This window comes from Scophthalmus maximus, chromosome 22 (assembly GCF_022379125.1).
Source record: "Scophthalmus maximus strain ysfricsl-2021 chromosome 22, ASM2237912v1, whole genome shotgun sequence".
NCBI lineage: Eukaryota > Metazoa > Chordata > Actinopteri > Pleuronectiformes > Scophthalmidae > Scophthalmus > Scophthalmus maximus.
In genome coordinates this window covers 4,375,297-4,403,021 of record NC_061536.1, presented here as the reverse complement: position 1 = coordinate 4,403,021, position 27,725 = coordinate 4,375,297, and the positions used below count along the sequence as shown (strand labels likewise).

The following is a 27,725-nucleotide window of genomic DNA, read 5'->3' as shown; positions in this document are numbered from 1 at the left end:
ATAACAGATGCTGCAGCAGAATTTAGCATTTTATTTGCTTTCCCCCTGCTTAGAAACTATTCATTATGTATTTCGACTTGTTGCCATGAGAGGTATTACAATATAAACTTTAGTGCCATGAATGTTATTCATTAACGTAATCCATAATAAAGATTTTGGATAGATTTTAAAAGTATATATAAATTGTGGCATTTATCTGTTTTAAAGGAGCCATTTCTACGAATATAATGAGCAATAAAAAGAGACAGACAAACCATAAAATCAAACAGAAACATAAATCAGTGGGGTTTTCTGTGACCGTGCTTTAATCTGAATTCCCAGCACATTAATGTGGGATTGACAGCCACCTGCTTCTTGTTGACTTGGCCAGCTCTGTGTTTCGGGCTTTTCCTCAGAAATCCATTTCAAACAGGACGAGCAGCTTGAGATTGACTGAAGCAATTTTTTGCCAGAGGAAAGTATTGCAGCTACTATGACACCGTGGCCTCTGCAATATCTGCGCCACACATTACTCTATCTGACTGATCAGAGAAAGAGAAGAACATAGATAAAAGGATAGCGAGCTGATGATGGGGGGGCGGGCCGTGTTGGCTGAAAATGTTGTTTTTGTTTTCGGACAGTGTGACAGGACTCCAACACCTTATTTAACTGCCATTTATCTCTACCAGCTCAACCGTCTTCTAAGTCACCATAGGTCTTCCCTCTGATAGTTAACGTTGAAGCATGGTCAAACTTACACTGAATATCTTCTGACGCTACTGGGTCAGATCTGCTGCTCAGCTAAACCATATTCATATTAGATTGCAAGCAATCATAGTTCTTTAAAACATTTTGTGCCCCGAAGAAGCAAGAGATATATCAATCTATGCTAGCATGCACAGGATAATTTCTGTTCAGTGATTTGAACAAAAAAAACACATTGCTTATGTCATTGGTCAAGAAGTTGAGTATGGATTCTTGCTCAAATTATTTTTTCTGTGATTCCCATTTTCATTCTAGACTGGTCGTATCTATATTTATATCTCATTTGCAGTCTGGTCTTGTGCTTAGTCTGTTTTTTGATTACATTTTGAGTGATAATTCAAATAATGGATTAGAGTTCTGGATCAAAATCTTATCCGCACCAATTATATAAATGAAATGAAACTTATTTGTCTCCTTATTTGTTTTTTTAATCAGTCTTGAATATTTGGATATTCCTAGATGATGCAGCGGCAGCAAAGTCTGATGAGTTGGTCGTGGACCGCAGCTATGTGAAGAAGAAACTGGAGCATGGACTGACACGGATCTGGCAGGTTTGTAGAGAAGAGTCCGCTTCCCTGTTTCTCTCTGTCCTCCTCTCTTTGCGTGGTCTGAAGCCTGTCTCCCTTCCTTCCTGTCAGCCTCTAGTTTTGCTTTACATATGCATTCTTCCAGAATACAGAGTTTTCCTTCCAATAATCCTCCCGTCCCTCTCATTCCGCTCTCATTCGTCTCTTCAGGATGTCCAGTTGAAAGTGAAGGCCTACATCCTGGGGACAGACATGTCTAACTTCAAATATGATGATTTCATAGTGGTACTCGATATCATCAGCAGGTATGCCACGCGATGCCTGCTCTCTCTTTTCCTTTATTTGTCTGTCACTGTTACTCATTTGCGCAGTCACTGACTTAATACTGTAACTCACTCGAATTATGCTAACATTTGCAAACAAGCCCAGTAAAAAAAAAAAGCTCATTGTCTTTGCTTACATGTGCACAAAAAAAATCAGAGATTATCAGGCCTTTAGCCATTAACAACACACTATTATATTAACTTGTTATAATGATATACTTCTCTCAAAACTATGGAAAACCACGCAAAGAAATTGACAGTATGGGGCATTTTCATTTATCCGTTATCTCAAACAATGCATTTACATGCAGTCGTTTACAAGGTGCTTAGTCTGCCCACGCATGTGTAACCAGCGGAAACAGGCAAGCTGTAACCTTGGTAACAAGAATTACATTACATTTATAGACAAAGGAACAAAAACTCGTCTGCACCGGGCATAGGTCGGGTTTGGTCACTACTCGCTCTGGCTCGGCTTCAGACAGAAATATGAGACCCGATTCACGCTCTAGTTCACGCAGATGAGCTAAAACAATCACAGAAGAAGTTGATGATTTTGTATATCATGTCACAAGGCCACATGTCAAGGTCTGGAATATATTACACATTAACTGAAGAGTTGGGGCAGAATCGTTACAGCCAGACATCTGCGTCTGTGCTTCACCGAAACAGGAAAAGGTCATGAGGTGCTCCAGGTTAGCAGCGGTGTGCACCTACCGATGCACTGGTTGCATCACTGTTGTTGTGCATCGGTTTGGGCTAATTTGGCAATAATCAGCAATAATTTATAATTATCAAAGAAAATTATGTAAATCAATAGAGCTTATTAATCAATGTTAATAGCAACGGGGCACCACCCAGAATCCGGGACCAATAACCAAATCGTTTATTCAGTCTCAAGAATTAAAGGTGTTCACTCAAAATGTTCATATCTGGTAGATATGAGCATTCATGGAGTGAACTGAAGGTGTGAATTCGAACACTGACTCTGTCAACCAGCCAATATCACAATGTACATGCAAATAACACAAACAACTTCTCTTTTAAGTATAACAGCATTTATTAACTTTAGCAATATCAATTTACAATCAATACTACTTTTTATCAATAAATGTCTATTATAAGCTTAGCGTCTCAGGTCTCTAAACAGACAACAGCGTGATGAGTTCAGACACGATGGCAGTGCAACACACAATAGTCCGACGTGGTCGGACACAAATCACAGTCAAGCAACACTGATAATAACGCGGTTATTATAGCAGCGATAAACAGGACACGGCGGTCCGGTACAAACTTAACAAAAATACACAGTAAGTTAACCTACTGAAACACACATGAATAGCCTACGTTCTGCCCAGAGCTAAAGCCTCTTACTGTACTCCTTTGCGGGGGAACAAGCGTGTGTGGTCCGTCCTCGGATGCGGTGATGCGAGAGGCGGGACGCTGCGGCGCTTCCTAGCGACTGGCGGCGGGGTGCGCGGTCCTCTGGGGTTTCGGATTGAACCGACGGTCGACTCAGGTTGAAAGACTGTGGGTTCAGATCTTCCCTTCTGCAGGGATCAATAGCCAGAGTGTTCCTTCTCGGCGGCTCTTGTCTCGGTACCGGCGCTGTGCGTTTCCAAACGCGCACAAGGAAGAGGGAAAAAAGGCGAATTCCGATTCATCCGGCAATGTCGGGAATCCTGGGGCCTGGTTCGGCTGCGTTCACGGTCACTTCTTCTGGTTTCTAGAGTAATTGTCGCGGTGGACGAAGGCTAAGTTAGAAGTGGTTGCCTCCTTTGTAGGTCAGAGGAACCCACCTGATCAAAGTGGGTTTCTTTCCCGGAGAGCGATGATCGGTGGGCATCGCATTATTTTATAGAGTCTGTGACGTCGCGCAACCCCTCGCGACCCCTCGCAACCCCTCGCGACCCCTCGCGGTGCCGTGTGGGTCTCTGCCAATGAGGGATGCGAGTTGGGCTGTGTCCAAACCACGCTCTCAGGTGGGAGATGCGGGGTCGCCGCGGGGGTCCAGGGGTCTTGGCGTCCCTTTCTTCAGAAGACCATGCGGTCAGGCTTCTGAGATAATATGTAGGCCGAAGTTGTCATATACCCATAGTGCTCGTGCACAACACTGTTCTTCTTACGATGTGTCGTCCCACCACTGGCTGTATCAGATAACTGAGCTGGTAGTTGTGAGCCATTTTGTTCTTGCTGTCAGTGACAAAGACATGTTGAGTATTGAAAACATCAAGACCACATACTCCATAAAACACCACTCACTGTGAATCATTTACTAATTGCGATTTATTTTTATATAGTGTAGATAAATTGGTTATATTTCTATTCTTATGTATTTATTTGTAAAGAATAGCCCCATTGTCTCATCTCACCCTTCGTTCCCTTAAACTCTCTCTTTCAGGCTGATGCAGGTGGGCGAGGAGTTCTGCGGCAGCAAGTCTGAGGTCCTGCAGGAGTCCATCAAACGCCAGAGTGTCAACTACTTCAAAAACTATCACAGGTAGGATGTTTCCATTGCATCTACCTGATCGCGTGACAACGAGAAGTCATTTCTGTTCATTCACTGAGCTGATTTGGATTAATTATGTGTGGACAATTAGACGCCGAGTGCATGGATCTTACAGGAGCAGCCTCTCTGATATTACTGAAAGAAAAACAGTGAGATGATTGTAAGTGGGACAGATTTTTGAACAGCAGGTTGCCATTGCTTGACAGAAACTTTTGCACACAATCAAAGCCATTGGCTGCCTCTAATGCACTCTACTCTGAGCGTAACCCCCTTTAGAATAGAAGTGTAATTACATGGTAACCCTCGCTGAGCTGAATCACATTTACATCTTGATTACATATCCCCTACTCGCCAACCACATGAATATGCATGCTGTCCCACGAGACGGCATCACATCATCAGAGGTGATTTGCACTGATCATTGATTGTGATTACCTATCAATGATTGAAATACCATAAAGTGCAAATGCCTAATCCTGATGTCAGGTGATGTCAGTGTTTAATTGCAATGCAAACTGAAAAAGAGAATAAAACACAAGATCACACTAAACTACTTTCAAAGTGGTCAGATCGCTGTGCAGTTCACACTTCTCTGCTTGCTGTCGTTGCTATGATCAGGAGTCTTGCAGTCGTTGCGACAGAGGGTCAGACACTGAACGATCTCTCACCAGGAGAAACCCCCGACTAGAATGTCTGGTCTCCTAAAAAACAAAATCCTCTGAAGCTCTTTGTCGTTGTCTGACTGCAGCTGATTTGCAGATTTTATGCAACAAATGGGCTGAGATACAGCTACACAACTCTCCTCACATAGACACAAATAATATTGCTACATTATTTGCCAAATATGTGACTGTTCAAATGAGTCCAAATGATACTCCTGCTCCTCTGTGTCATCCTGATCACAGATGATGCCCTTTTTTTTTTTACCCCACCCCGTCCTGGTCTCTGTTTGGCTGGAGTTGTCGCCGATTTTCACACATAGTGACTGGTGACCTGCAGACCGAGAGCCGGCGTGGCTCTGATCTGGGGCTTTTGTCGACAGGTTGCAAAATTTGTCGGCGAGTGGAAAATCTGGCTGCAAATCGAAATTGTGTAAACTAGGCTTGAGAGTTAACAGACCCACAGGGATACAAGAAGGCACATTATGAACCACACACACACACAAACTCGCACACATACACACAAAAGCAGCGCTGGCCAGGAGGCTTGCAGTGTGCATCATTTTTACATTAGTTTTGATGATTTTTTCTGGCCGGGTGTGATTCCCAAAGAGATTACCCATCAGGGAACTTTGACTGTCTGATGCCAGAATTTGTCGGCCTGCGGGTGCAAAGGACAGAATGGCAGAGCTTGTTAGGGCTCAGACATGATAAATATCTTACAGCTTGGCCACGGGTAAATTCTCCTTTTTTTTCCCACTAGCTCATTTTCTCTCTGAGTGATGTTTTGTATCCACGTCCTTTAATTATCAATCTATTATATTGGATTAATACAGCTGTAGGGGAGGGAAAAATGGACTGATTAAATAAAGTTAAGTCAATATGCTACTGTATGTTAAAGTGAACCACGAGTTTTAAGATGCCTGACGGTGGGCACTGCTGCAGTGTTTGAAGTCAACACTGCGCTGACATTTCACACACAAAGAGCTGATATTGACCCTGCAGGTGGACACCGTGGCGGCTGTCATGAGCTATGATCACTGTTAACATGGATGTTACACACACGCGCGCGCATGCATGTCTTCCTTTTCACTGAGTATCAGTGAACTTTGCAGGCTGTGTTTACATCAGCAAATTTAATCTGGACTGTCAGAATGGGAGCTGGTTAATGTACGAAATGACATAAGGTTGACAGATGTTGACTCCTCCTCCTTCTTCCCCTTTTTTTGTTTTTACCTACTCCTCAGGGCACGACTGGAAGAACTAAGGATGTTTCTGGAAAATGAGACGTGGGAACTTTGTCCTGTCAAGTCCAACTTCAACATCGCCCAGCTCCATGTGAGTTAGAATTGAAGTGACGCATTGTGGTGATCATTTATTCCACATTGTCACTCACCTCACACCCCCGACCGCTGTGAAATTTGCATACAGAGATGAAACACGAGGAATTTTGCTCACTGATTTCTGTGCGCGTCTGGGTGTGTGTGTCTCGGCCAGTGTATCGAGAAAGACAAATGGAGTTACTCCAGAGTCTGTTTTTCCATTTTCATGCACCTTGTTTGGGTACACTGTGCAACAAACGCGCATGTAAAATAATCTTCAGAATGAGTTGCATGAAAATGTTGTTCTCCAGCGTTACTTTATGGTAAACAGGGAATGTAATGCTTGGCTGTTACAACATTATTCAAAGTAAAAAATGTTGCCAATTTGCTCTCATTGTGACTGTTGTACTTCTGTTTGTATGCCTCTGCGCAGACGACAGCCGTAGCCAAATGCATTACGTGTTCGGGTTGTTCGTCCATCCCATTCTCATGATTATGATATCAAAGGAACGGGAATCCTAGAATTTAATACACACTTTCACTTCGACTCAAACATGAACTGCTTAGACTTTGGTGGTGAAAAGTCAAGGTCACCGTGACGTAAAAAAATATGTTTTTAGCCTGCAACATCTTGAGGGAATTGTTTCAAATTTTGCAGAAACTTTCCCTTGGACTCACAGATGAACTGATTCGATTTTGGTGTTCCGAATTGTCAATCAAATGATAAGTTCTATTTACCCCAAAAAAGATTATTTTAATTCTACAATACATATTATTCAAGTCTGGACACACAGGGTTGGTAATTCTAGTTTTCTTTAATATTTATAAGTTTTTATGAGATAGTATGCTTGATAAAACAATTTCTTTTGCACGTGTTCCACAATTAGGCTATTTTTATTAATAAATGTTGTTTAATTAAATACAAAACCTCTTTTCTTCATTTTCTGTCTCATCTGTCTCGCCTTCTCGCCAAACACAAACCTACATCTGTTGTCCTTCAAAGTGTCTCTTTGTCCCATCTTCTCCAATCCAGGAGTTTAAGTTCATGGGCCAGTGTCGCTCTCCGTCCGTTTCCCCGAGCAGACAGGCCACGTCCGCGACCACTCCGTCACAGGAGGAGCTGTCTCTGTTCCAGCAGTTCCTTCTGGAGGGAAACCCTTTTGAGATGCACATCGAGCAAAAAGAGGAAGAGACTGAGGATGTGCTGGCATCGAACGGAGTAAGTGCCTAGGAAAGGCAGTTGCAAACACGTGCTTGTGGTTGGTGCAACGTTAAGGGCGTTTTCACACCTGGAAGTCCAAAGCAAGGTCCATGTCTTTCTTAGGCAGCGCACTGAAGAATTTTGTATGACGTACATACATCCTGTCATCATCACCTTCGTGGGCTGCGTTTACCTATACATGACATGGATTGTTTGTAGGTGGCGGTGTGTCTGGCGACTACGTGTTGTCAGTTCGGTGTGTAGCTGTGTTTCCGTTTGAATGGAGGAAATAAACCGGTTCATTCGGTTAATTTTGTCGCCAGTCATATCATTATGGTTTTACTACCAGCATCACCAACTTTAGACGCATTACTCGACACTAGTTGCGCCAAATAAACATCCTTGTTGTTCAAACATATACATTTTTAATATTTAACGCTTCTATTGATTTTTTTTATTTTTTTTATGCTGTCTCAACTTCCAGCGATTGGTCCGAAAATCTTAGAATGTTTTCACACTCTAAAAACCAAACCGTGGTTTACTTTGATCCAGAGTGATACCACCTCTTTTGGTTAGACAAAATTTTGGTCCGAGGCTACTTTCACACCTGTTATTTTGGTTTGGACTTAACCAAAAAAGTCAGAAGGTTCCAGAAAAACAAGGTAGGTGTGAAAGCGCCCTTAAACACAGTGGTTGTGTTCATTCACTTCCCATCATACACTGTAATGCATGTAATGTAACCATTCTGTCTTTCCTTATGTGGACATTTCTATACTGCTGATGGACTGAAGTTGCTCATTGCCCCCAGTCAGATACCGTTCAGCCCCTTACACCCATGTCTAAATTAAAAGGCTGCCTGTTGAGGTACAAAATCCAAAACGTTAAGTTAATGAAGAGACAATAAAACAAGTTCATAAGATGCACTTTGATTAACTGGCACATAAACACTGTGGATCATTAGGTGGTTTACAGCAGGCCTCAAGCTGTCATCAGCTGGGTCACGACAGCCTTTTATTAACAGTGCAATGCCAGCAGTGCAGAACCCGCCATGCTTATTATAGCAATTTGATGCATCGTCTGACACGTTATAAAAACTGTTCAAAAGAAAATCAATCTGTGAGCATCTAAACTAAACAGTAGAACTGAATTTAATAATGTAGAATCTAATTTATATAGATATATATGTATAAATATATAAATTAGATTCTAATTAGTTTTGCTCCCTATCAATCAATCAATCAGACTTTATTTATAAAGCACTTTTCATACAAAAAACACACACACACATACAATTAATCACGATCAAACATACAATGCAAGACCCAAAAGAGCAAAAAATAAATAAAACCTTTATTTTAAATTTATTATGTAAAAACATGAACGAGGAATCTGAGGAAAACGCTGTCTCGCCTAATTTGCAATGAGGAAAACAGGCAGAGTTAAAAGAAAGTCTCAACCTCAGTAAAAGGAAAAGTGAGCATTATAAAAATGAATATATATATATATATATACATACATACATGCACACATATATACATATGTATATATACATATAAGAGGATAAAATAATACATTTCAGAGAAAAGTTATGTTAGGGTTAATAAAATATATTATTAAAAGGAGATTAAATAAATAAATAAAAGTAATAAGATTGAAGATGAATTAAGCCTATATAAATACATAAATAATATAAAAAACGTTAAAAAGGCTGAAATATGAATAAAAGGACAAGTTAAAGAAGAAGTAAGATTCAATTGAAAGCTATATTAAAAAGGTAGGTCTTGGGCCATAGTAGGAAAAAGACGCCTCGCCGTGGGTTTGATTTTTTTGCTTGGAGTTTCATACCGAGTTTGTCTCTCTGGGCTTCAGTACCTAAACTAAAACTTCAGTTTTATCCTGGTTGAGCTGGAGAAACAATTCTTTGCCATCCAGGACTTGATATCTAATACAGTTAAAAAGTGCATCAGGAGCCCCTAAATGCTATCATAGTGTAGTAGTTGCATCCAGCCCTCTCGTACTGGGAACCCTTTCTTCGGAACACATTTACTACTGTGTGCTTTGTGTTGAATTTAAAATAGGCGGCACTTCATCTTCAGAGAAAGACAGAAGTGTGCCACTGCTAAATATGGTGCCTTTCAGTTTTGCTAGGTAAGTAAGTAAGTGAAGTTACTAGGCGAACCACTTTTGCACCATACATAATTGACGGAGAAGATAAATAGTTTTGCTGTACTCAAAGCAGTCCAGCCCGGCTTGACTCCGGGAGGGAGGAGCTCTGGCTTCTTACTTCATGATTCTAACGATCTCACGATCTCAATCACGACTTTTCCCACCATCTAGGCTACCCCCCCCCCCAAAAAAGTGAGCGTGTTATATCAGAAAAAGACAAATAAAAATAAAATGTATTTAAAAAAAAATAACAGATCCAGTCAAGTGTTTTCTGCTCGCCAGACGAATGTGAAATGAACCTTCATATTGAACACCCCCCAAACTGTGGCTACTAATGTGTGGTTAAGACGGAGAATCAATGAACATCACCGATTATTAGGATTACACAGTTCAGTCGTTCTCTTGTTCCTTGAGGAAAAGTCTGCACACAGGGGCACGACACCCTGACACATCACCCACTTTTTAAAAATATAATTATATTTTCTTCTTAGGCTCAACATCAAAAGGCAATATTGCACTGTCTTACATATTGAGGCTCACCGATCCCTTTGCCGGGCTTACTCTTAAGCTTGTAATCCTTTCTATATGACTGTCGTGTTGCCTGAGCTCGCAGTTTAGGACAAAGAAAACATTGTCTTATTTCAGGGCTTTACCTGAACTCTCCTCTGAGAGTTGAATGCATTTTTCTGCGTTTTCTGCAAAAGCCAGTTGTTTCACTGTTATGAATCAGAGCATTTTTTTTTTCTTAGCCGTCCTGCATTTTGTATTGTTTTAAAATCGTTGTATGTTATCTGATCCACAGCAGTGACACAATTTCCCCAGGGCATCCTATATATTTTCAGATTTCCTCTGAACTGTATTTCTTCTTTGCACTGGCTCTTTGTCCATTCTCCTCCGGCCTGAGTCTGTTCTCTCTGTTCCACATTTCTCAAGTATGAGTCAGACGAGCTGGAGAAGAGCGCGTATCAGGATTACGACAGCGACAGCGATGTCCCCGAGGAGCTCAAGCAGGACTACGTGGACGAGCAGACGGGTGACGCCCCCCTCAAGAGGTCAGGTCCAGGTCCTGTTATTTTACACTCTGAAGGCACACGGCTCAGGGGATGACAAGTGAAGTTACACAGTATATTCAGGTGTCCATCATTTCTGCTCCCCCTTTAGATTTATGACAGAAAGTCAATGTGCCACTATTCGCACATACAAAATAAAATGATCTGCCCTTGACTCTTTCTAAGGAGCTTCCAAAAGGAGGTTGAGTCATGCACCACCCGGCTTTATGTGCCGTTAGCAGTGATACATTTAGCTTACCTCTGCCTAACCCTGCTAAATAAGCTGAAAGCTTGTATGAAGCTTTTATGTCTGCCCATGAAAAAAAATATCTTTCTTCCCTCCTACGCCTATGTGATTGATGGCTATTGAATGATTAGTCGCTGTTTAATAACTGTAGAGGCAGCCATGCGCTCCTCTGCACCTCGTATAGAAGGACTCATTATCATTTGAAAGAAATTTGAAAGTAATTGAGGGAAAAATTGTATATTGTCCATCTTATCATCGACGTTTAACTCTTACGGTCCAATAATAACAATCTTAGCATGTTATTGATGTAATTATTAGATCTTCCTCTTATTTAGATGTGGTAGGCGTCATGAATAATCATGCATATTACAATGCTTTCGATGCGGCATGATGGAGTTTTGTGTCTTTTTTAAATAAGCCCACTATGCTTCATATGTTTGGGGTGGACACTTTAAGAACACAGGACTGTGTGTGTACATGTCAAGTTTCGAACTGAAATTGTAAAGAAACACAATACTTTAACTTATTCAACACTGTAGCTCATCACAGAGGCTTTGTGAAACTGATAATTTCCTGTCATTTACAGTGACTTATTAATGGTACTGTGACATGTGTGCTCAGTGTTTTTTTTCTCAGGTCTGACATGCTTGATATTTTTGGTATTACTCTCATCACATATCCTATTCCTTTTCCCCATGCGTATTAACCTGACTTAGACTTAAGTCACTAAAATGCTAATTTTCGTATTTTTATCTGCAGGACAGTTAATTATTGAATGGGTCGCACGATCACTTGCAAGAAGTGACACGGCCTGTGCAATGATTGCTTGCTAATATGGCTGGATGGTCCGTGTCAGGGGTCTGGTGCTCCAGGATCACCAGTTCACAGACTTTACTACCAGGGGTCCATCTGTGTCTTCTGCATTGTGTAATGGGTCCTGATTGATCAATTACAAGAGTTTGACCTGCACTAAGGTCTTTGAACCTGTCTGATCATGTCAGAGGATTAATGGAGTTAACATGTATCACTGACTGTTTTTTAAAAAAAATGATTCTCATGGTCCTGCCCTACTTTCTCTTTCATCCCCACATAATGAACACATCAGTGTGTCCCGAGAGACCATGAGAAGCAAGAAGAAGTCTGACTACAACCTAAGTAAAACCAATGCACCAATCCTCACCAACACCACCCTCAACGTCATCCGGCTTGTTGGTGAGTCCTACTCTCTCACACACACACACACACACACACACACACATCACTGACCTCCTCCTTGAGAGAAGCTCAGACTCGGCTGCAGTGCCTGTCCTCGCTGGCCTGTCCATTTATTCCCTAATTAAGCTAAGAGCTCATTGAGGTTCTTCATGCTGAGATGTGCCGGAGCTGCACTGATAATGGTTAGCCCTTCACCCTGAGCTCTGACCTTTCGAGGTGATTCCACGCCTTTGTGACGCGGCCGTGAAGACATCAGGTCCCGCCCTTGGATAAGCGTGCTCTTTGGCGACGTGACCCTCTTGAAGTGATTTTTAATGTGTGAAAAGGAGCAGGCAGTTATCTCTCCTGTGTGCTCCTGTGGCGGACTAAAAGTTTTACGATATGAATTTATTTAATAACTCAGCTGCACACAGATTTTCAACAGATTTCACTTGGCAAAATTGAAATTATTGCTTTGCTTTTATTAACTAATTTATTAATTAAATAGGTAATGTCGACTTGGGGCCATGTGAAAAACTTCAAGTAAGAAAAAGCTGAAGTTTGATTCCAAGCAATCATTTCAATTTCAGTCTTCGATGAAAATTTCTTAGATGGCTCCCCGAGTTCTTCTCGGTGCTGAATTCAAGAGAAACGGTGTGAAAAATGAGACTGTTTGAGAGAAATAATGCTGCCTCAGTGGATAAGCCAGCTAGATTGAGTTTATTTCTTCTTTTCTTCCTCCATTCATCAGTTCTGAGTCAATGGTAACCTTGTTTTACCCCTGTTCCTCTATACTTACTGCTTTTATTACCTTGGTGTTAAATTAAATCCTTGCCCTCAAGTGTATGCAAATGCAGTATGCTCCTACTAATGTCCCTCCCCACAGGATGTGGTTCCACTGTGATTAACTTACAGTAGTTTTACTTACTTGTTTAATCTCCTTCAAAATTTACGTAAGAGCAGAACCAATTCTTTCATCGTCATCTGTTGCCCTAGCAAAAGAAAGCCCCCACAATATGTGTTACACTCTGGTTTACGATCAGAAACCCATAGGTATGTTGTGTGTTTGTGTCCTCGCCCACACAGGAAAGTACATGCAGATGATGAACATTCTGAAGCCAATCGCCTTCGACGTCATCCACTGTGTGTCACAGCTCTTCGACTACTACCTGTATGCTGTGTACACCTTCTTTGGACGCAATGACATGGTACAGTATTTCTGATCCATTCTTCTGTTTATTTATGCCGAAGATCAATGAGACAATACGGAGCACCGCAATCACAGTATATTGAACATATTAGACGTTCCAGGAAAAGCTTTTTCGATATTTCTGTTCTGACTTTCTAACATCAGCTATGTCATTTTTTAAACATTTTTCTCTTACAACTGTTTGTGTGTGAGTTGTCTTTTGTGTATTTCTTATATTTACTTATACTAAAAGAGAAGCCACTTAAATCAACTTCAGCTGCATCTGTGGTATGGTGCTTTGAGAAAATCGCCTGATTATTTCCAAAGATTTATTATGTGCATTAGTATGATATAACCACTGCGTCCATCTTGTCTTATTGCTGCCTGTCTCACAGTAAAAAACTCCAGCTGAACAATCGGTTACAGTCTGCAAGCCCAGTCTCCCCCACTCCATCTGAGGACTCTTGTGTCGTTTACACTGAACCTCACCAAGAAAAGACAACAGCACATGTGTCACTATCAGCCTCGGGGAAGTGGTAATGATAGAGGTGAAGGAGATAAAGAGGATAAAGACTCTGCGGGGGCTGCTCCAGTACAGATTGTGTGTGTGTGTGTGTGCGTGTCTGTGTGTGTGTGTGTCTGCGTGTGTGTCATGGGGAGATGAAGAACACACTAGATAGGAGTTAACGGCTTGTTAGGAGGTCTCTTTTCCCATGTGCCTCAATCTGACCACTGGGTTCATGAACAGTATGTGATAGAAACTCCCTCACATACTGTGTCATGCGTAAGGTCATGATCCGCACAGCTTTATTCGTATCAGTCTTAAACTTTCTTTTTCTGCTACACACACAAACACACACACACACACACACATATGTTTGGCCTTTTCTCAGACCACCCTGCTTCTTCTTTTTTTTTTGTGCCATGGGCCATTGGTAATACGGTTTTCATTTATATAGCACTTTTCTTGTCTTATGGATCATTCAAAGTGCTTTACAGTACAGTTGACAGTCAACCTTTCGCGCACGCACACAATATCATACAGTGCTTCTGTATTCAGCACTTTGTTTATCAGTCATGCATCTCATTCACACGCTGTCAGTGGCAATTTGGGGTTCAGAGTCCTGCCCATGGACACTGCGGGATACACGGCGTGGACGAGCTGGGAATCAAACCTCCGATCCTCTGACTAGTGGGCGACCCACTCGAACTCCTGATCCACAGCCATTCACCATTCCGCTGTCTACCTCTGTGTCTGCATCTCTCCAAAACTCTCCCCGTTTCTTTTTCCCCTCTGTACCTCTGGTCCTCATTAAGTGTCATTTCATGAACCCACCCATTTCATTAATGCCCTCACTCAAAGAGGCACCTACAGTAAAATGCTAATGTCCCCATGAATCTTTAAAAAGCTGCTCCAGATTGCTGTGCACATATGCTGGTATTTTTGACCTAGGTGCCGCTCTCTTTGCACCACTGGAATCGAGATGGACTGCTTGACCTCTGTACTCGCAGAGTAATGGGTGACATTAATATTCAAAAGGGTAAATACCCCCATTATCTCTGTGTATAGGCCCCCGTCAAGTCAGGATGCACTATTGACTCTGCCAGACATATGCTAAAGATGCATTATGTGCCGTACTCACAGATTCTCAGTCTCCGTTGATAACCAGGCTTTGAACTGCTGGGACTGGGAGAGGCAGATTTAGTAACACTTTCTTTTTAGAAAATGGATAAATGTTTTCAATTTATGGTAATCTGTTCCCTTTGGTAACATTTTTTAAGATATTTCACTCGGGTGTCTGTTCTTAGAAGAGACAGAAGGAGGATGTAGTGAGGACAGAGACAGAGAGATGTGAGCTGAAGGAAGGATGGAAGATAAAGATGGATAGAAGATAAAGATGGAAGATTCTGTCCTGTGTCACTCTGTTTGGAAATATTTCATGAAAGAGGGGAGGAGAGAAGCTGGCTACCAAAACAATGAAGAAGGAAGCAGGTGCAGACACTGAGTAGCAGAGAGAAAAAAAACACAGAGCCGATCAGGAGAGGATCTGGATCTAGAATAAATGGCTTCCCTGAAAAATGTGCAACAAAGCAATAAATAGTTATTTTTCATTGTGGACTCCTGACTCCCACTGACAGGTCTACACACTGGGTGCTATTCATCTTGCATGCACACGTGCAAGTCAGTGTTTATATAATAAAATAAAACATCCCCCACACACACTTGCAAATATGTTCCGTCTTCCTTCTGATGAATGAAATAGACTGAATTTAGACTATAATCTAACATACTGATTCTTCATTGATAGCCTGCCGGTCTTAAAGCAGGAGTGATAATTGCCTCACCAGACGCAGAGCTGTTTAACTCATTTAGTATTTAGTATTGTAGAATATCAGGGAGTGAGCCCATGTGTGAGTAAAGCAGGAAAATATCTGGTAGATTCACGGCGCTGTACCCAGGCTCCCCCCCTCGTCTAAATGTTCCAGATATTCTCCTGCCGTTGTGAACGCATTTTCCTGAGTTCATGTCTGAGAACGTGTGGACACTACACAACAATGTTCTTGTTACACCTGGCTGATGAGCGATTCCCCATAACCTAGAATAGAGTTTTGCCGTGACTCTTAAATTAAATGTAAGGCAAGAATAGTGTAGACATGTACCAGATTAATTCCACCCATTACTTCAATTAATCTAATTCTGTTTCACTGTTTTGCTTCTTTCTTCATGCATTTTTTCCCCCTTGTTTTTCCTTCCTTCTGTCAATTCATCATCCATAGCCCGTGCCAAGCCCTTCTTTGCCAACTCGTGGTGGCAGAGACGTGGGCCCTGCCAGGGTGGTGGGCCCTGCTTGCTTGGTAAGAGGAGACCCGGAAGTGTTTTGACTAATGCACAAGGCCGTACTTGTTCTGCGGGTCCAAACGACCAGTCAACACTTGTGGTTGGGGTGGATTTTTAAACTGAGTCAATCTGTGTGTAATTTGCTTCCTTGATTGACATTGAGTGCGTCTGAAAAGTGATTTCAGAGGCTTTTAGATGTAGAGTTTGTCGTGGTTCCTCCCTCTCCTTTCTCGTACCTCTGTCATCTGCTGCAGCCTGTGTGATTGTTTTTATATTGACGCCTGTTCCTCTCAGTTACTGCTCCCTTCTCCTGGATATTAGAGTCAGCTAAAGCCCAAAGTAAAACTCTCTAGTGTCCTACTATGGGGCTGAGAGCAGATGTTGACGTGTGTATGTGTGTACATGCTTTCTCACACTGCTATAGTGTTTGTTCTTATTAAATGTGTGTGTGTGTGTGTATTCTACAGTATGAGTCATCGGGCCTGGGCCTTATCAGCAGCAGACTGAGAACCACACTGAACCGGATCCAGGAGAGCCTCATTGACATGGTAAGACTGTAACTCTCCCTTTCTGTCTCACTTTCTCCTCCTCTCGCTGTCCGTCTCCCTATTTCTCTTTTACCATAGCTCGTTATCTCATTGCCTCATTTTCGGACACAAACCTGCTCTCTCCAATCTGCCCCCTCGTCGCCCTCCGTCCTTACATGCCTTTCTCCTCTTTAAGCCTCTCACAGTACAATTTTTTATTTATTTTTTTGCCGGTCCACTCTATCCATCACGAGAACCCACAGCACATGTCGCCGCAAAATGCATTATGGGTCGTCATTATCTGGCCAGTGGTCACTCACACATTCACACACCTCCCTCAGTTTAAGTGGCCCCAGCAGATGCGTGTTATTCCATTAGGCCTCTAAATCACTGTTCCCTTCCGCAATACTACATAGTGACAATTAGTCCGTTCCAGTCCAAACTCTCTCCCTTTTTTTTTTGTCAGATAGTGTCTTTCTACAATCCGCCTCCTCTTTGTTACATGATGATGTTAGTGTTGTGTATGTCTTTTCTGCTGTGTTCAGAGAAACCAGACTTTTTCAGTGAGGAAAAGTTGTTGTGTCCCACAAGTCTAATAATGACAGAAGTGTGATTGAAAGGCTCTGAACTCTGCCTTCAATTAAAAATGAAAATGTTATCTGTTTATCTTCTCTTTTTCCAGGTCTGAAGTTGTAGAAACCATTTGTCTTTTTTTCAGACAAATATAAAGCCCACAACTGTTGAAGGCTGGTATTGCTTTTGCATAGTTACATTAGATTTTTATCATACGTCGCCAGTTTTGACTTTGACAGAATGTTGAGATTCTGAGTGTTATTTCCTATTTCGTTTTATTTTTTAAACCTCTGGGCCTTTTTGTCCATGTCTCCCTCGAGGATCCGTTCTAATTTCAAGTGTACATTCATGTCACACCAGCTACACAATATTGAATTTGTAATTTTGTGTTTTTCTTCTCGGTTCTGAATCAATTTCACAACTTCAAGAAAAGATCTGGCAATAACTTTTTTACTGACTTTGGGCTAAGCTCTGACTTTACAGTATTCAAACAGTATCAGGAGTTGTAAGCTGTTACTGCTAGTGACAACCTAATGATGAGCTGTCATGGCAACCATCTCCAGCAATATCATCGTTAATGTATGTATATGTATGTATATATATATATATATATATACAGTATAGCATCAGAATATGAAGTGCGGCAAACCGAGCTGAATGGTTTTCCAGCCAGCATCGCCTTTGCATGTAGATATTATCAGCAGTTTTCCACATTAGAGACCACACAGAGTCCAAAGCACCTATTAAAAAACAGAGCATTTATTTGACAGTGCAGCATGATGATAGCTGTGCAGGCTACTTGGCTGTATTGCTCTTATCATAGCAGTTTTATGAGTATTATAGTTGACACAGTATGTATGATTTGATCATCTTCTTTTTCTAGTCCAGAACAAATTTCCATACGGAGTACATCTTATCTTATCAGTTCTGGGGTGGCCTGAGGACAAGGGGAAAAATAAAGGGGGCAAATAAAGCAGGAAAGCGGAGGCAAGAAAACCCATCAAAGTCAGAAAACCCATAAAAGAATAATAAATCATCCGTTTTTTATATTGTGTTAAGCAAAGTAATGCAGCAGCATGCCTTCTCCCCTCAGGGGGCACTATAGCAGCTATTAACACCTCAGACGTTTACTGGCTAAGTTGTGAGCCGTTTTCAAATGTCAGAGAGACTGTGGCTGATCAGCTCGGCTCTGGTGCTCAGCTGATCCTGTTGTCAAAAGCAAGAATAGGACAAACTCCAACACAAAACTACTGCTACATAAAGTCTATGGATACCTTTCTGTTTCTGTTATTCACTCCATCCCATTTACATCAGTGAAGTTCGGCTAAATAACAGCTACACACTACATCCTCGACACTGACTGTACAATTAAATCAATTTTCTTACAGTGCATCAGTTATAACTACATGTACCAGCTGAGGGTAAATATTTGCAACTATCAGTTATATGCACAGGCTGGAAAGTGCCTGACTGGAATTAATCTGATGGTTTTGGAGAAGTTCTAAACTTGGAACAGGTCACCCCCTCCCTACCCCCCTTTTAAAAATATAAAGCAGTGTCCCGCTGGTCTGTCTCAACCTTATACGTTCTGTTCATACAGCTACTTCTTTTATACCACTGGAAAATTACCCACTGTACATTTAAATTTACACTAGTTCTGCTCATAGTTTTCTCCTTCTCTCTTTCCTCTCACTCTCCCTTGCTCAGTGTGTCTTAGATCAACAAATGAACTTGTTCTCAAGATTTTTTTAACTTTGGGGTTTTGTGATATATTGTGATTATAACGTCTGCAATATCTGCTGCTTTACCTCCGACACACAGCTCCCCTCGCTCTTTGGAGCTGCCTCAGTCTTTGCGTTCCCTCTGTGCCCGTCTTTGGCTTCAGCCCAGTGTTGACAGGCCACTAATAGACATGTAACAAATCAGATAAGACTATCACTCGAGACCACAGAGTAGTAAGTATGGACAGGGAGAGTTCACTGCATCAGAGCTAAAGTAGCATCTTTTTTATATTTATTTATTTTATCAGCTTTTGGATAAAATTAATAATAATTCTGATCATACAAAAAATCTTGTTGGTCGAACCCTAATATGTTTATATCCTCAGCTGTTCAACTAATCAAATTGATACGGTCAGACAAATGGACAGATTAGGTGGAGGGAGAGAAAGAGAAAGATGTGACGCACTGCACTGAGACATCTGTGAGAGAAAGTTTTCTCAGGAGACCATGCTAAACCTAAACCACACACACATACACACACGCTCATGCATTTCAGATGAGCATAATCATATCACTTTGTGGCCATCTCAGGCTGCCTGAGGAAAAGCTATTTAAGACCACCTCAGAGGGAGGACTCTGCGTTGGGCTTTGTACCTACACCCATCCGCTCTGTAAAGTATTGGCAAATGCTTTTAGTCTGTCCTTTTCGCATATGCAAAACTATTTTAGCTCGTCTTAATAAATCATAGTTGGAAAAAATCCCTGTTTTCCAAACCCACACAGCACTCCCTAGAATGACTTTTTTCATCTCTGTCTCGCTCTCCTCCTGCTCTCCTGTGTTTCACATCATGACCTACACACATAAATCTCACATACACACTCTCTTCTATAAAAAGTATTAGTACACATTCACTCAATATACCTGTTTGAAAAAAAGAAGTTGTTTTTCGTGCATCGTTCTCATTTCCGGCGCCAATGTAGATTATCGTATATATTGAGGCTAATATGAATGTGAATTTCCATGAGCGACTCACGGATGAAGTCACACCACTGTTTGAACTGCCAAGTGTTTGAATTTCCCATTGGCCATGGATCGTTCAAAAAGATTTGGCACTCACGGTTTTTGTCATATCATCAGATGGATTTTATAGGTGTTTATTGGCGTACCTTTGTCGATAGATTCACCGACTTTTCAGACCCTTTAAGATCCTTTTCCCCCCCTCCTTTAAAAAAGCACCTAACGACAAATCAAGAGACTTTCTGGACACATCTGAGCTACTTTGCTTAGAAGAGAATCTCCAGACTCTGCACACCTCTAGGCGAAATCCCACCACAGCCGTTAGCACGATTTGAAATGTTTGGTGATTTTGTCGAATGACGTTGCCGTTATACAATCAGGATTTTAGAAGAGCAGAGCAGCAGCTTGGGAAAGGATTGAATTGACTGGTGGTGAACATGTCGTCTTAAAAGGTGCGTGCGAGGCACTTTTTCACACCCATTCTGTCGTCTGAGACAGAACAACATGTAAATAAGAACGGCTCCATGACAAATTCAGTTTTGAAATACTTCTTATGTGAGCACAGGGAGTCGGAGAGAAGCAACCAGATAACAGAATACATGGCAATGATGTCATGAATATGCTAATTAGTGTATCACATCATCGTTGGACTTTTCCACCAGGCTTTAGCTACTTTCCATTGAAATTAGTTGTTTTCACTTTTAAATCCTTACATTGACCATATACTGTCCAGCCATCTACTGTCTTTTTGATATTTATATTCCGTGTCCATGATTTATTAGATGTATAATATATGTATGATAGTATAAATCCCTCTTTTTTATATATATATATATATATATATATATACATATACATATATAAGTGACTTCACTCCATAGTGAACATGTGGATATATTCACAGAGTACCCATATGCACTCCACCTGCATACTAATACACACACCCACACACTCCAGAGATTGCAGCAGGGTAGACCTCATTTGTAAACAGATTATAAAGTTAATTGCACACTGCATTTCAATTGAGCGGCCGAATCCTTGCGGTTTTGTTCCCCTGCTTTGCCGTCACAACTTTTTGATTCCAAAACCAATGTGCTGCTAATGACTCGGTGTCCCACATGAACGGCAGCGAGAATCCATCTCATCTCATCTCAGGTGCAGAGTGGCTCCAGCACAAATTGGGAGCTCCTTGGGGGAAAAGTAAAAGATCATCCCCTATTTTATGTTCTATTTCTCTGCCTGCCATATCCTTGATTACCTTTCTGAAACCATGTCGCTTGTGTGGGTTTGACAGTTTTCTTCTGAGTTCACTCACTTTTGACTTTTGTCTGTTACATTTTGAGTGCTTGGAGGCTGTGAGGGTTAGGGAGAAAGTTATGAGACAGGCAGAGATGTAATTGCCTTTTTCAGATACTCAGTATTTGCCACTAAAGACCTTTTACGTAATGTTTAATCAGATGCCTTGGTTGTCATCTACTCCAGTTCCAAGTTCAAATATGTCATCCTCACCTGATTGTGAAGCTCTGAATTGTTTGGCTGGAAAGGAACCAGCTGTCATGTGGAATAATGGTTTGCTTACAATCCTTGCTTGAAAAAATTAAAATCTTTTGGTGATGCAGCTTGGAGCGGGTTGGGTTGACAGTGCCATATCAGGATCATGCCATGAACCCCGTCTGTGGCCATATTGTCACTGCCAGGAAGCTCTGACAGCTGTTGAGTCGCTGCCGCAGGCAACATTGTCACAGGCGAGCATTTCCACTGAAGGCCACCTCTGGTCCACTGTCGTTTAGCTTCTCTCACTACATAAAGCGACAGTATTTACTCTTTCAGTCGGTCGGTCCATTTGTCTGACTTGTTTTGTTAGTCTTATCTCTTATTCCTTTCATTTTTTTTCTTCACTTTTCCTCCTTCAATCTGATCCGTTTGTCCTTTCGCCTCTTTCTTTTGTGTGCCAGCCATTACATGCCTCTCAACTCCCAGCACAAATAACTGCTTTTATCATTCTAAATAGTTTATTTGTGGTTCTGTGGTTTGTATGTCTGTGTTTAACAGTGTCAGTCATTGCCCCACACATTTAAAAAATACAATCAAACCCCGGGAGCTTATGTTTAATACTATTTTTTCTGTTTTATTCAAGTCTTATAACTGCTCAAGTCAATCTGAAAATGTGTGATGAGTTGATTAGATGTTTATGAGGGTTTTTTATGTGTGTGTATGCCTGTTTATTGGTCGTCAGCTTTAGTGCAGATTGGGCTCCAGCTTTTTCAAGCTTGGCCCTGAAACAGTAATGAGGAGTCAGGTAATTTCTGTGTTGGCACCACTAATCTGGCAGTGATGGCGCTTGCAGAAATTTACAGGGAAAAAAAGCCACACTGACAAACATGCAAACACACACAAACCAAAAAATTTTCATTAACAAACACACCAACACATAGGTTTGTAGTCCTGTGGTGCATAATGTCTACATCCAACAGTCCACCACATTTTCTAGCTCGATTCAGGGTGATAATCCCTAAACTGGTTGTGGGTCGCCACACTGGCTTGGCACAGCCGACACACACTGGCGTGCTGCCCCTCATGAGAGGCACTGGCTAATGTCACAGGCATACATAAACACGGGCTACATCGCCTCATGCACACACTACACGCTGAGCCCAGTCATTAATCCCTCATCTCTCATGAGGGCACATCACTGTCCAGGCCGGTGTCTTTGTTCTGGATGTCTCGCTCTGTGAATGGTGCAACATGCCAGCGGGGAATGCCATTTGACAGGGATTATAGATCATAATTAAGATCCGTGGCGTGACTCTTTAAACTGTAGTTGTCTGGCTATCACAAGTATTGACGTTTTGTTGGGGGAGTTTCAGTGGAACACACGCGCACACTTCATTGATAGGCGCGGCTGCAGGTCATGTTCCTCCGCTGTGATATGGAGACGGTTGATCCCCTGGATACAGAAACTCTGCTAACTGTCTGCAGCTTCTGCCACTGACTCATCACATCTCCCAGAATGTTGCCCTCGAACCCTCTGGAGTCTGCAATCACGCTACCATGATCAAATCATGGGATTTGTGTTGTGTGTTTTGGGGTCCAATATGTTGACATACTATGTCAAACCGAAAAAATTAATCGTCTGGTAATATAGGCAATGGTATGCTAAAAAAAGATACCAAACATTGGCATGGTGAATAGATGCAATCTGTTTTTATATCATAACGACAAGTTTAAGTCAAAAAGTTGTCTATTTCTTTTTAATGAGACATAAAGGCAAAATCAAAAGCATCCAAAAATGCCAAAGTAGCCCAGGGGGATTAACTTTAATTTGTATTATGCGTCTCTCCTTTACCTCTCACCGTGCGCTGCAGTTTTATTCAGACATATGCAGTTTTTTTAATTCAAATACTTTAAGAAAGAGATTTTCATCTTCTCTCTTTGCTGTTTTATTTTTTTCATTCTCCCGAAAAACAGGTTAGCAGGCCAGCAGCAACGGGCAGAGGAAGTCGCCAGAGATAAGCCTAGAGGGGCTGCACAGTGTCGCACAAAATAAATGAAAATGAATGAAAGAGGTGCAATAGGATCCACTTGACAGTAATTGCCTGGCAGCCAATCCACTCGATTTGTCCATAAATCTCTATGGAATGCATTGAAGAGGAGTAAGCAGTCAATCACGATAGATTGAGACACTAAAACTGAGAGATCACTTTTCAACTCCCAGCGTTAAACTTCCTCCACGACAAGGGTGATTACAGAACTATCAAGCTCTGAGAGTTATTTATTAGTTCTCTATTTATTTATTTATTTGATTAAAAGTTATCTTACTTTTTTACATTTTACCTGCAAACTCTGGTTTGCGAAAAGACCACAATTCTTAGTTCCTTTTTTAAATACAGTTAAAGCTCAGTTTTTATGGCTGAAAGGTGCAGGAGCCAAATTTTCTTTGTGAGGCTACATGACTTCGCTTTACAGTTCTTGTCCTTGGTCTTACTGTTGGTTCCAAAATGCAATGGCCCTCAGTTCACCATGAATGAAGACTAAGAAAAGGAGCAAGAATTTGTGAAGCTAGAACCACCATTTTGGCATTTATACCAAAACAATGATAAATTATCAAAAAAAGTTGCAGATTGATCATGTTGATATGATCAATCAGTTAATCATTATTTCAGGTCTCGATGAATCTTTATACTTTACGTGTCTGAAAATTAAATTTTCAAATCCAAAGCCTTTCTTTCTGATATTGACACTTAATGACAACAATCAAAGATGCAGTTCCTCTGTCTCATTAGGACTGTGTGAGTGTGGTTTGATCCAATGTGACCAACAGTGCTAACAATGTAAGCAAACTGGTTCATAACTGTGTTATACCATATTTATTACTCCTGTCGACCTAAAACTACTTAAGTGAGCAGACAAAAATACAAATACAATAATATCTCATGTGAAATGGCCAAAACTGTTTCCAATTTGGTAGCAGGCATTTGTGTCGGAAACTGTTACTTGTCCATTCTGTAGCTCTATATAACATTACTTCACACGGATCAAATGACAGATCCAGTAGACATGATACTGACAGGAAGCTCCTGTCTCTCCCCGGGTGTCTGCTGCTGCTGATAGATAGGGCCTCCCATAACCACCTCAATACCTCCTCCAGCTGTTTCTCAAAATTGAGCTTTTCACAACAGCACATCACACAATATGGACGTGCAGGGAAATCCCAATAATAGATGCCCCAGCAGAGGTGAGCTCTGACTCAGCACTTTAGAAAGACGGAATTTATTCGAGTCAAGTGAAACCCATGGTCCGCAATGCAGACTGTGGCTATTTTGAGGCATAATGGAATGAGCCATTAGCTGTAGTTTGTTTCCCCAGCGACATGGGCAAACTTTGCACGTGAAGTACATTTGGAAAAAATGCTGGAACCGCGCTCATGGTCAGTTTTGTGCTTGATAAATAACAAGGAATGTTATGTTGATTGATGACCTACACAAAAACTGAAATGCACTCCAGAGAGGAGACGCCGATCAGTTTTGTTAAATGTCCTATGTGAATACCATACGGTAGAGTAGAGAAACTTGTTTTATTTAAATCCTAAGACACACATATACTGTTTTAACTGTCTTTTCTCATTATGAATAATTTCTGGCTGGCTACATATCTGTTTTCTTTGATGTGTTTGATGAAAAACAGCAGGAATTGAAAGTCGACACACGTCCACTCTATCCCTGTTTTTCATAATTATTCAAAGCTTTGCTCTTGTTTTCAAATCCCTGCCTGGACAACTTTTCTTTTTATTGGGAATTCCAGGGCTTAATTTCTAATCATTACACGAGGGCAGATAAGCTCTGTGGCTTTGATATTTGATGTCTTCATATTTAACATTCTTGTTGGTCCACATGGGGAAACCATTTTGGTATTATTACTCTGCAAACAGAAACAGAACTTGTTTTCCTTTCGCCTGACCAGGGGATACAAAGGTCCTTAAAGACCTCAACATTGACGTTTTAGAAACCTGTTTTCTTCAACGACTGGACGTTAGAAAGGCTGACGGGATCAAGTAAAGAACAGGTTCAAGTGGTGATGCTGTTCTCAAATTATTGCCTCTCTCCATATAAATGCAGATTCAGTGAAATCTCGAAGCGCTGCCATTCCTTTCTATACTTTGTTTTCTGAGCTGTTTTTTATCTTGGCATTTACTGTATGCTTTTACCCTCTGTAAACACTAGGAATATATTTTCATGTATAAACTATTGCTGAAAAAGTTCCACGGGCTGCAACAAAGAACAACGACTGCAAGAGAATAGTTCAACCTTTACTGTTCTGTAGCTTCTGTTTAAGATTCAAGCTGTTTTAAGTAAGAGTAAACATGTCAAATATTGTTCAAGTGAAATGGCATTTCAGAGGCATTTTGTTGTGCTGGAATACATAAACCAGCATGACATGATGTCCAAAAAATGGATAAAACAAAGTATTGTCGCGATTCCTTGTCATACATCATTGCCTTAGATTAGCATGTTCCCGTTTTTTTAACATTTGAAACGTGGTGTAAATCCAAATTTAGCATTTGTTTCTTTGTGACTTAATTTTAGCTGTCACTCGCACCGAAATAGTGCATTTACTATAGTAAGAGTCAAACCAAATGTCTTTAATTGATGCCAAATTCTGCTTTTTACCACATAATGTTGGTGATTGGAAGTGTCGCCTACACTAAAGTGTAACGTATCTCATTTAAGTGGCCTTTAGTTATATATTTGGCCTGTGTATATTGACATCTTTTAAGTCAAACATTAGAATTATTTTCCTATGCCTGAAGCATTAAGTGTTACCCTGTGGACTCTATTTAAAAAGACCGAAACTTATCTGTCCGCCACAGAGAGGTTTTGGACCCATTTTGAGTCATCGTTTAGCGAAATGGTTCCTTAACTCAAGGGCCACTTCTGTCCGAGCTCCAGCGCCAGACAGATAATTAAAACACAATGAGCTCACAAAGAGAAAACCCGTTCACTCCCTCAAGGCCTTCCTTGCTGGCCCCAGTTTTGTTACTTGAATTCAGATTATACCAGGGATTCAGACACCCGCACAGATATTTTCATTTGACAAATGCAATGGAAGAAGTCATTTTTATTTTTCATACCACGCCGGTGACCTCACTGGTGATTATTTTTCATATGAGGTATTCAAAGTTTATGAAAATGAATTGGAGGACATTGGCTGTTGAAATGGATGCATGCTGCTTTGGCAAAATCTCTTCAATTTTGAGTATATGCTGTTTATCCACAAGGATTCTGGTAAATGTTTCTACACCTGCATATTTTCTCTGATAGTTATTCATGGTCACAGTTAGTCGCCCCCTTCAAAATTACACATAGCCCAAAATTACAACTATATTCTTGTAATGTTACGACTTTATTCTAGTTATAATATGACCTTAATTGAACAAAATAATTTAATAATGGCCTAATAACGTGTGATGACTTTAGCACCTCTGCTTTTGTGCATGTCACAGGGACATCACTGCAGACTACAGCCCTGTGAAATATTGCTCATATAGTCTATGTTCTCCTATTTTCCTCATCTCCATCAGCGCATAAATATTTCTTTCTTTCCCTGAAACAAATGATTTGAATGAGGGCATATTTGCTGCAGGTGTAGGGGGAAAGTAAATCTCAATTAATGTGTCATACCGCTGCCCTGATGAAATCATTTACATAATTGCAACCCCAATGTGTTGGATCAGAGGTTTTCAGTGGTAGGTGGGCCACCTAAGGGGGTCTTCAGGAGAGGCTCAGCGAATAGAAGTGGGAAAAATATGACTTTATTAATTGCATTTGTTATCAAAAGAAGATCACATCAGTGACAATTGAATGTCTTAGGACAGATCTTTGTTATGTATCTGGTGAAGTCTGTAGTGATGCCAGGCAGCTGCAGTATACAGTATGTCTATTTGCTCAATTGTTGAGTATCTATAGTATCGAATACATTAATCATGGCCACAAAGGCATCCGGGGATTGATGGAAACTAAGCAGGTAAAGTGAGCTGGGGTGAGGAGGCACCTTTTTTCCAAGCTTAGTCTGAGGGAGAGACCCACAACATTTGGGAATTTAATACCTCATGTACAATATATTCATTCAGTGGAGTTCATTTAAAGAAAGTATAATCAATAGGTCTCTCAGGAAGCAATGTCCATGGAATTGCAGCTGAACATTTAAAGAATATGCTCTGTGTTTTGTCAGATGTTTTTTGAGGTCACTGATGGACGTGTGTCAAGCACCACTTACATGTAGCAGTTCTCCAGCGGACCTATTAGCTTGTCTTTTCAGTTACGTGATTCGGTGGACCGCTTTCTGTTCCTCTGTGTTGAACAAACCGTGGTCTGCGGTGCATCCTCCGTGGAGGATGCCAGCCGTATTTTTATTACCTGGAGG

General features: G+C 41.1%; 1 protein-coding gene across 2 annotated transcripts in view; it reads left to right on the top strand.

Moving 5' to 3' along the window:
• vps50 (VPS50 EARP/GARPII complex subunit) overlaps positions 1-27,725 on the top strand; it is a 100,850-nt gene that overhangs the window by 52,057 nt on the left and 21,068 nt on the right. The window contains exons 14-23 of one of the 2 annotated variants that reach the window (XM_035620586.2): positions 1,204-1,295; positions 1,482-1,576; positions 3,993-4,091; positions 6,007-6,097; positions 7,115-7,300; positions 10,382-10,500; positions 11,850-11,956; positions 13,025-13,146; positions 15,906-15,983; positions 16,434-16,514. In XM_035620586.2, coding sequence (XP_035476479.1) covers positions 1,204-1,295; positions 1,482-1,576; positions 3,993-4,091; positions 6,007-6,097; positions 7,115-7,300; positions 10,382-10,500; positions 11,850-11,956; positions 13,025-13,146; positions 15,906-15,983; positions 16,434-16,514 — 1,070 coding nt within the window. The remainder of the gene's footprint in view (positions 1-1,203; positions 1,296-1,481; positions 1,577-3,992; positions 4,092-6,006; positions 6,098-7,114; positions 7,301-10,381; positions 10,501-11,849; positions 11,957-13,024; positions 13,147-15,905; positions 15,984-16,433; positions 16,515-27,725) is intronic. The other variant, XM_035620587.2, reaches the window with a different exon arrangement.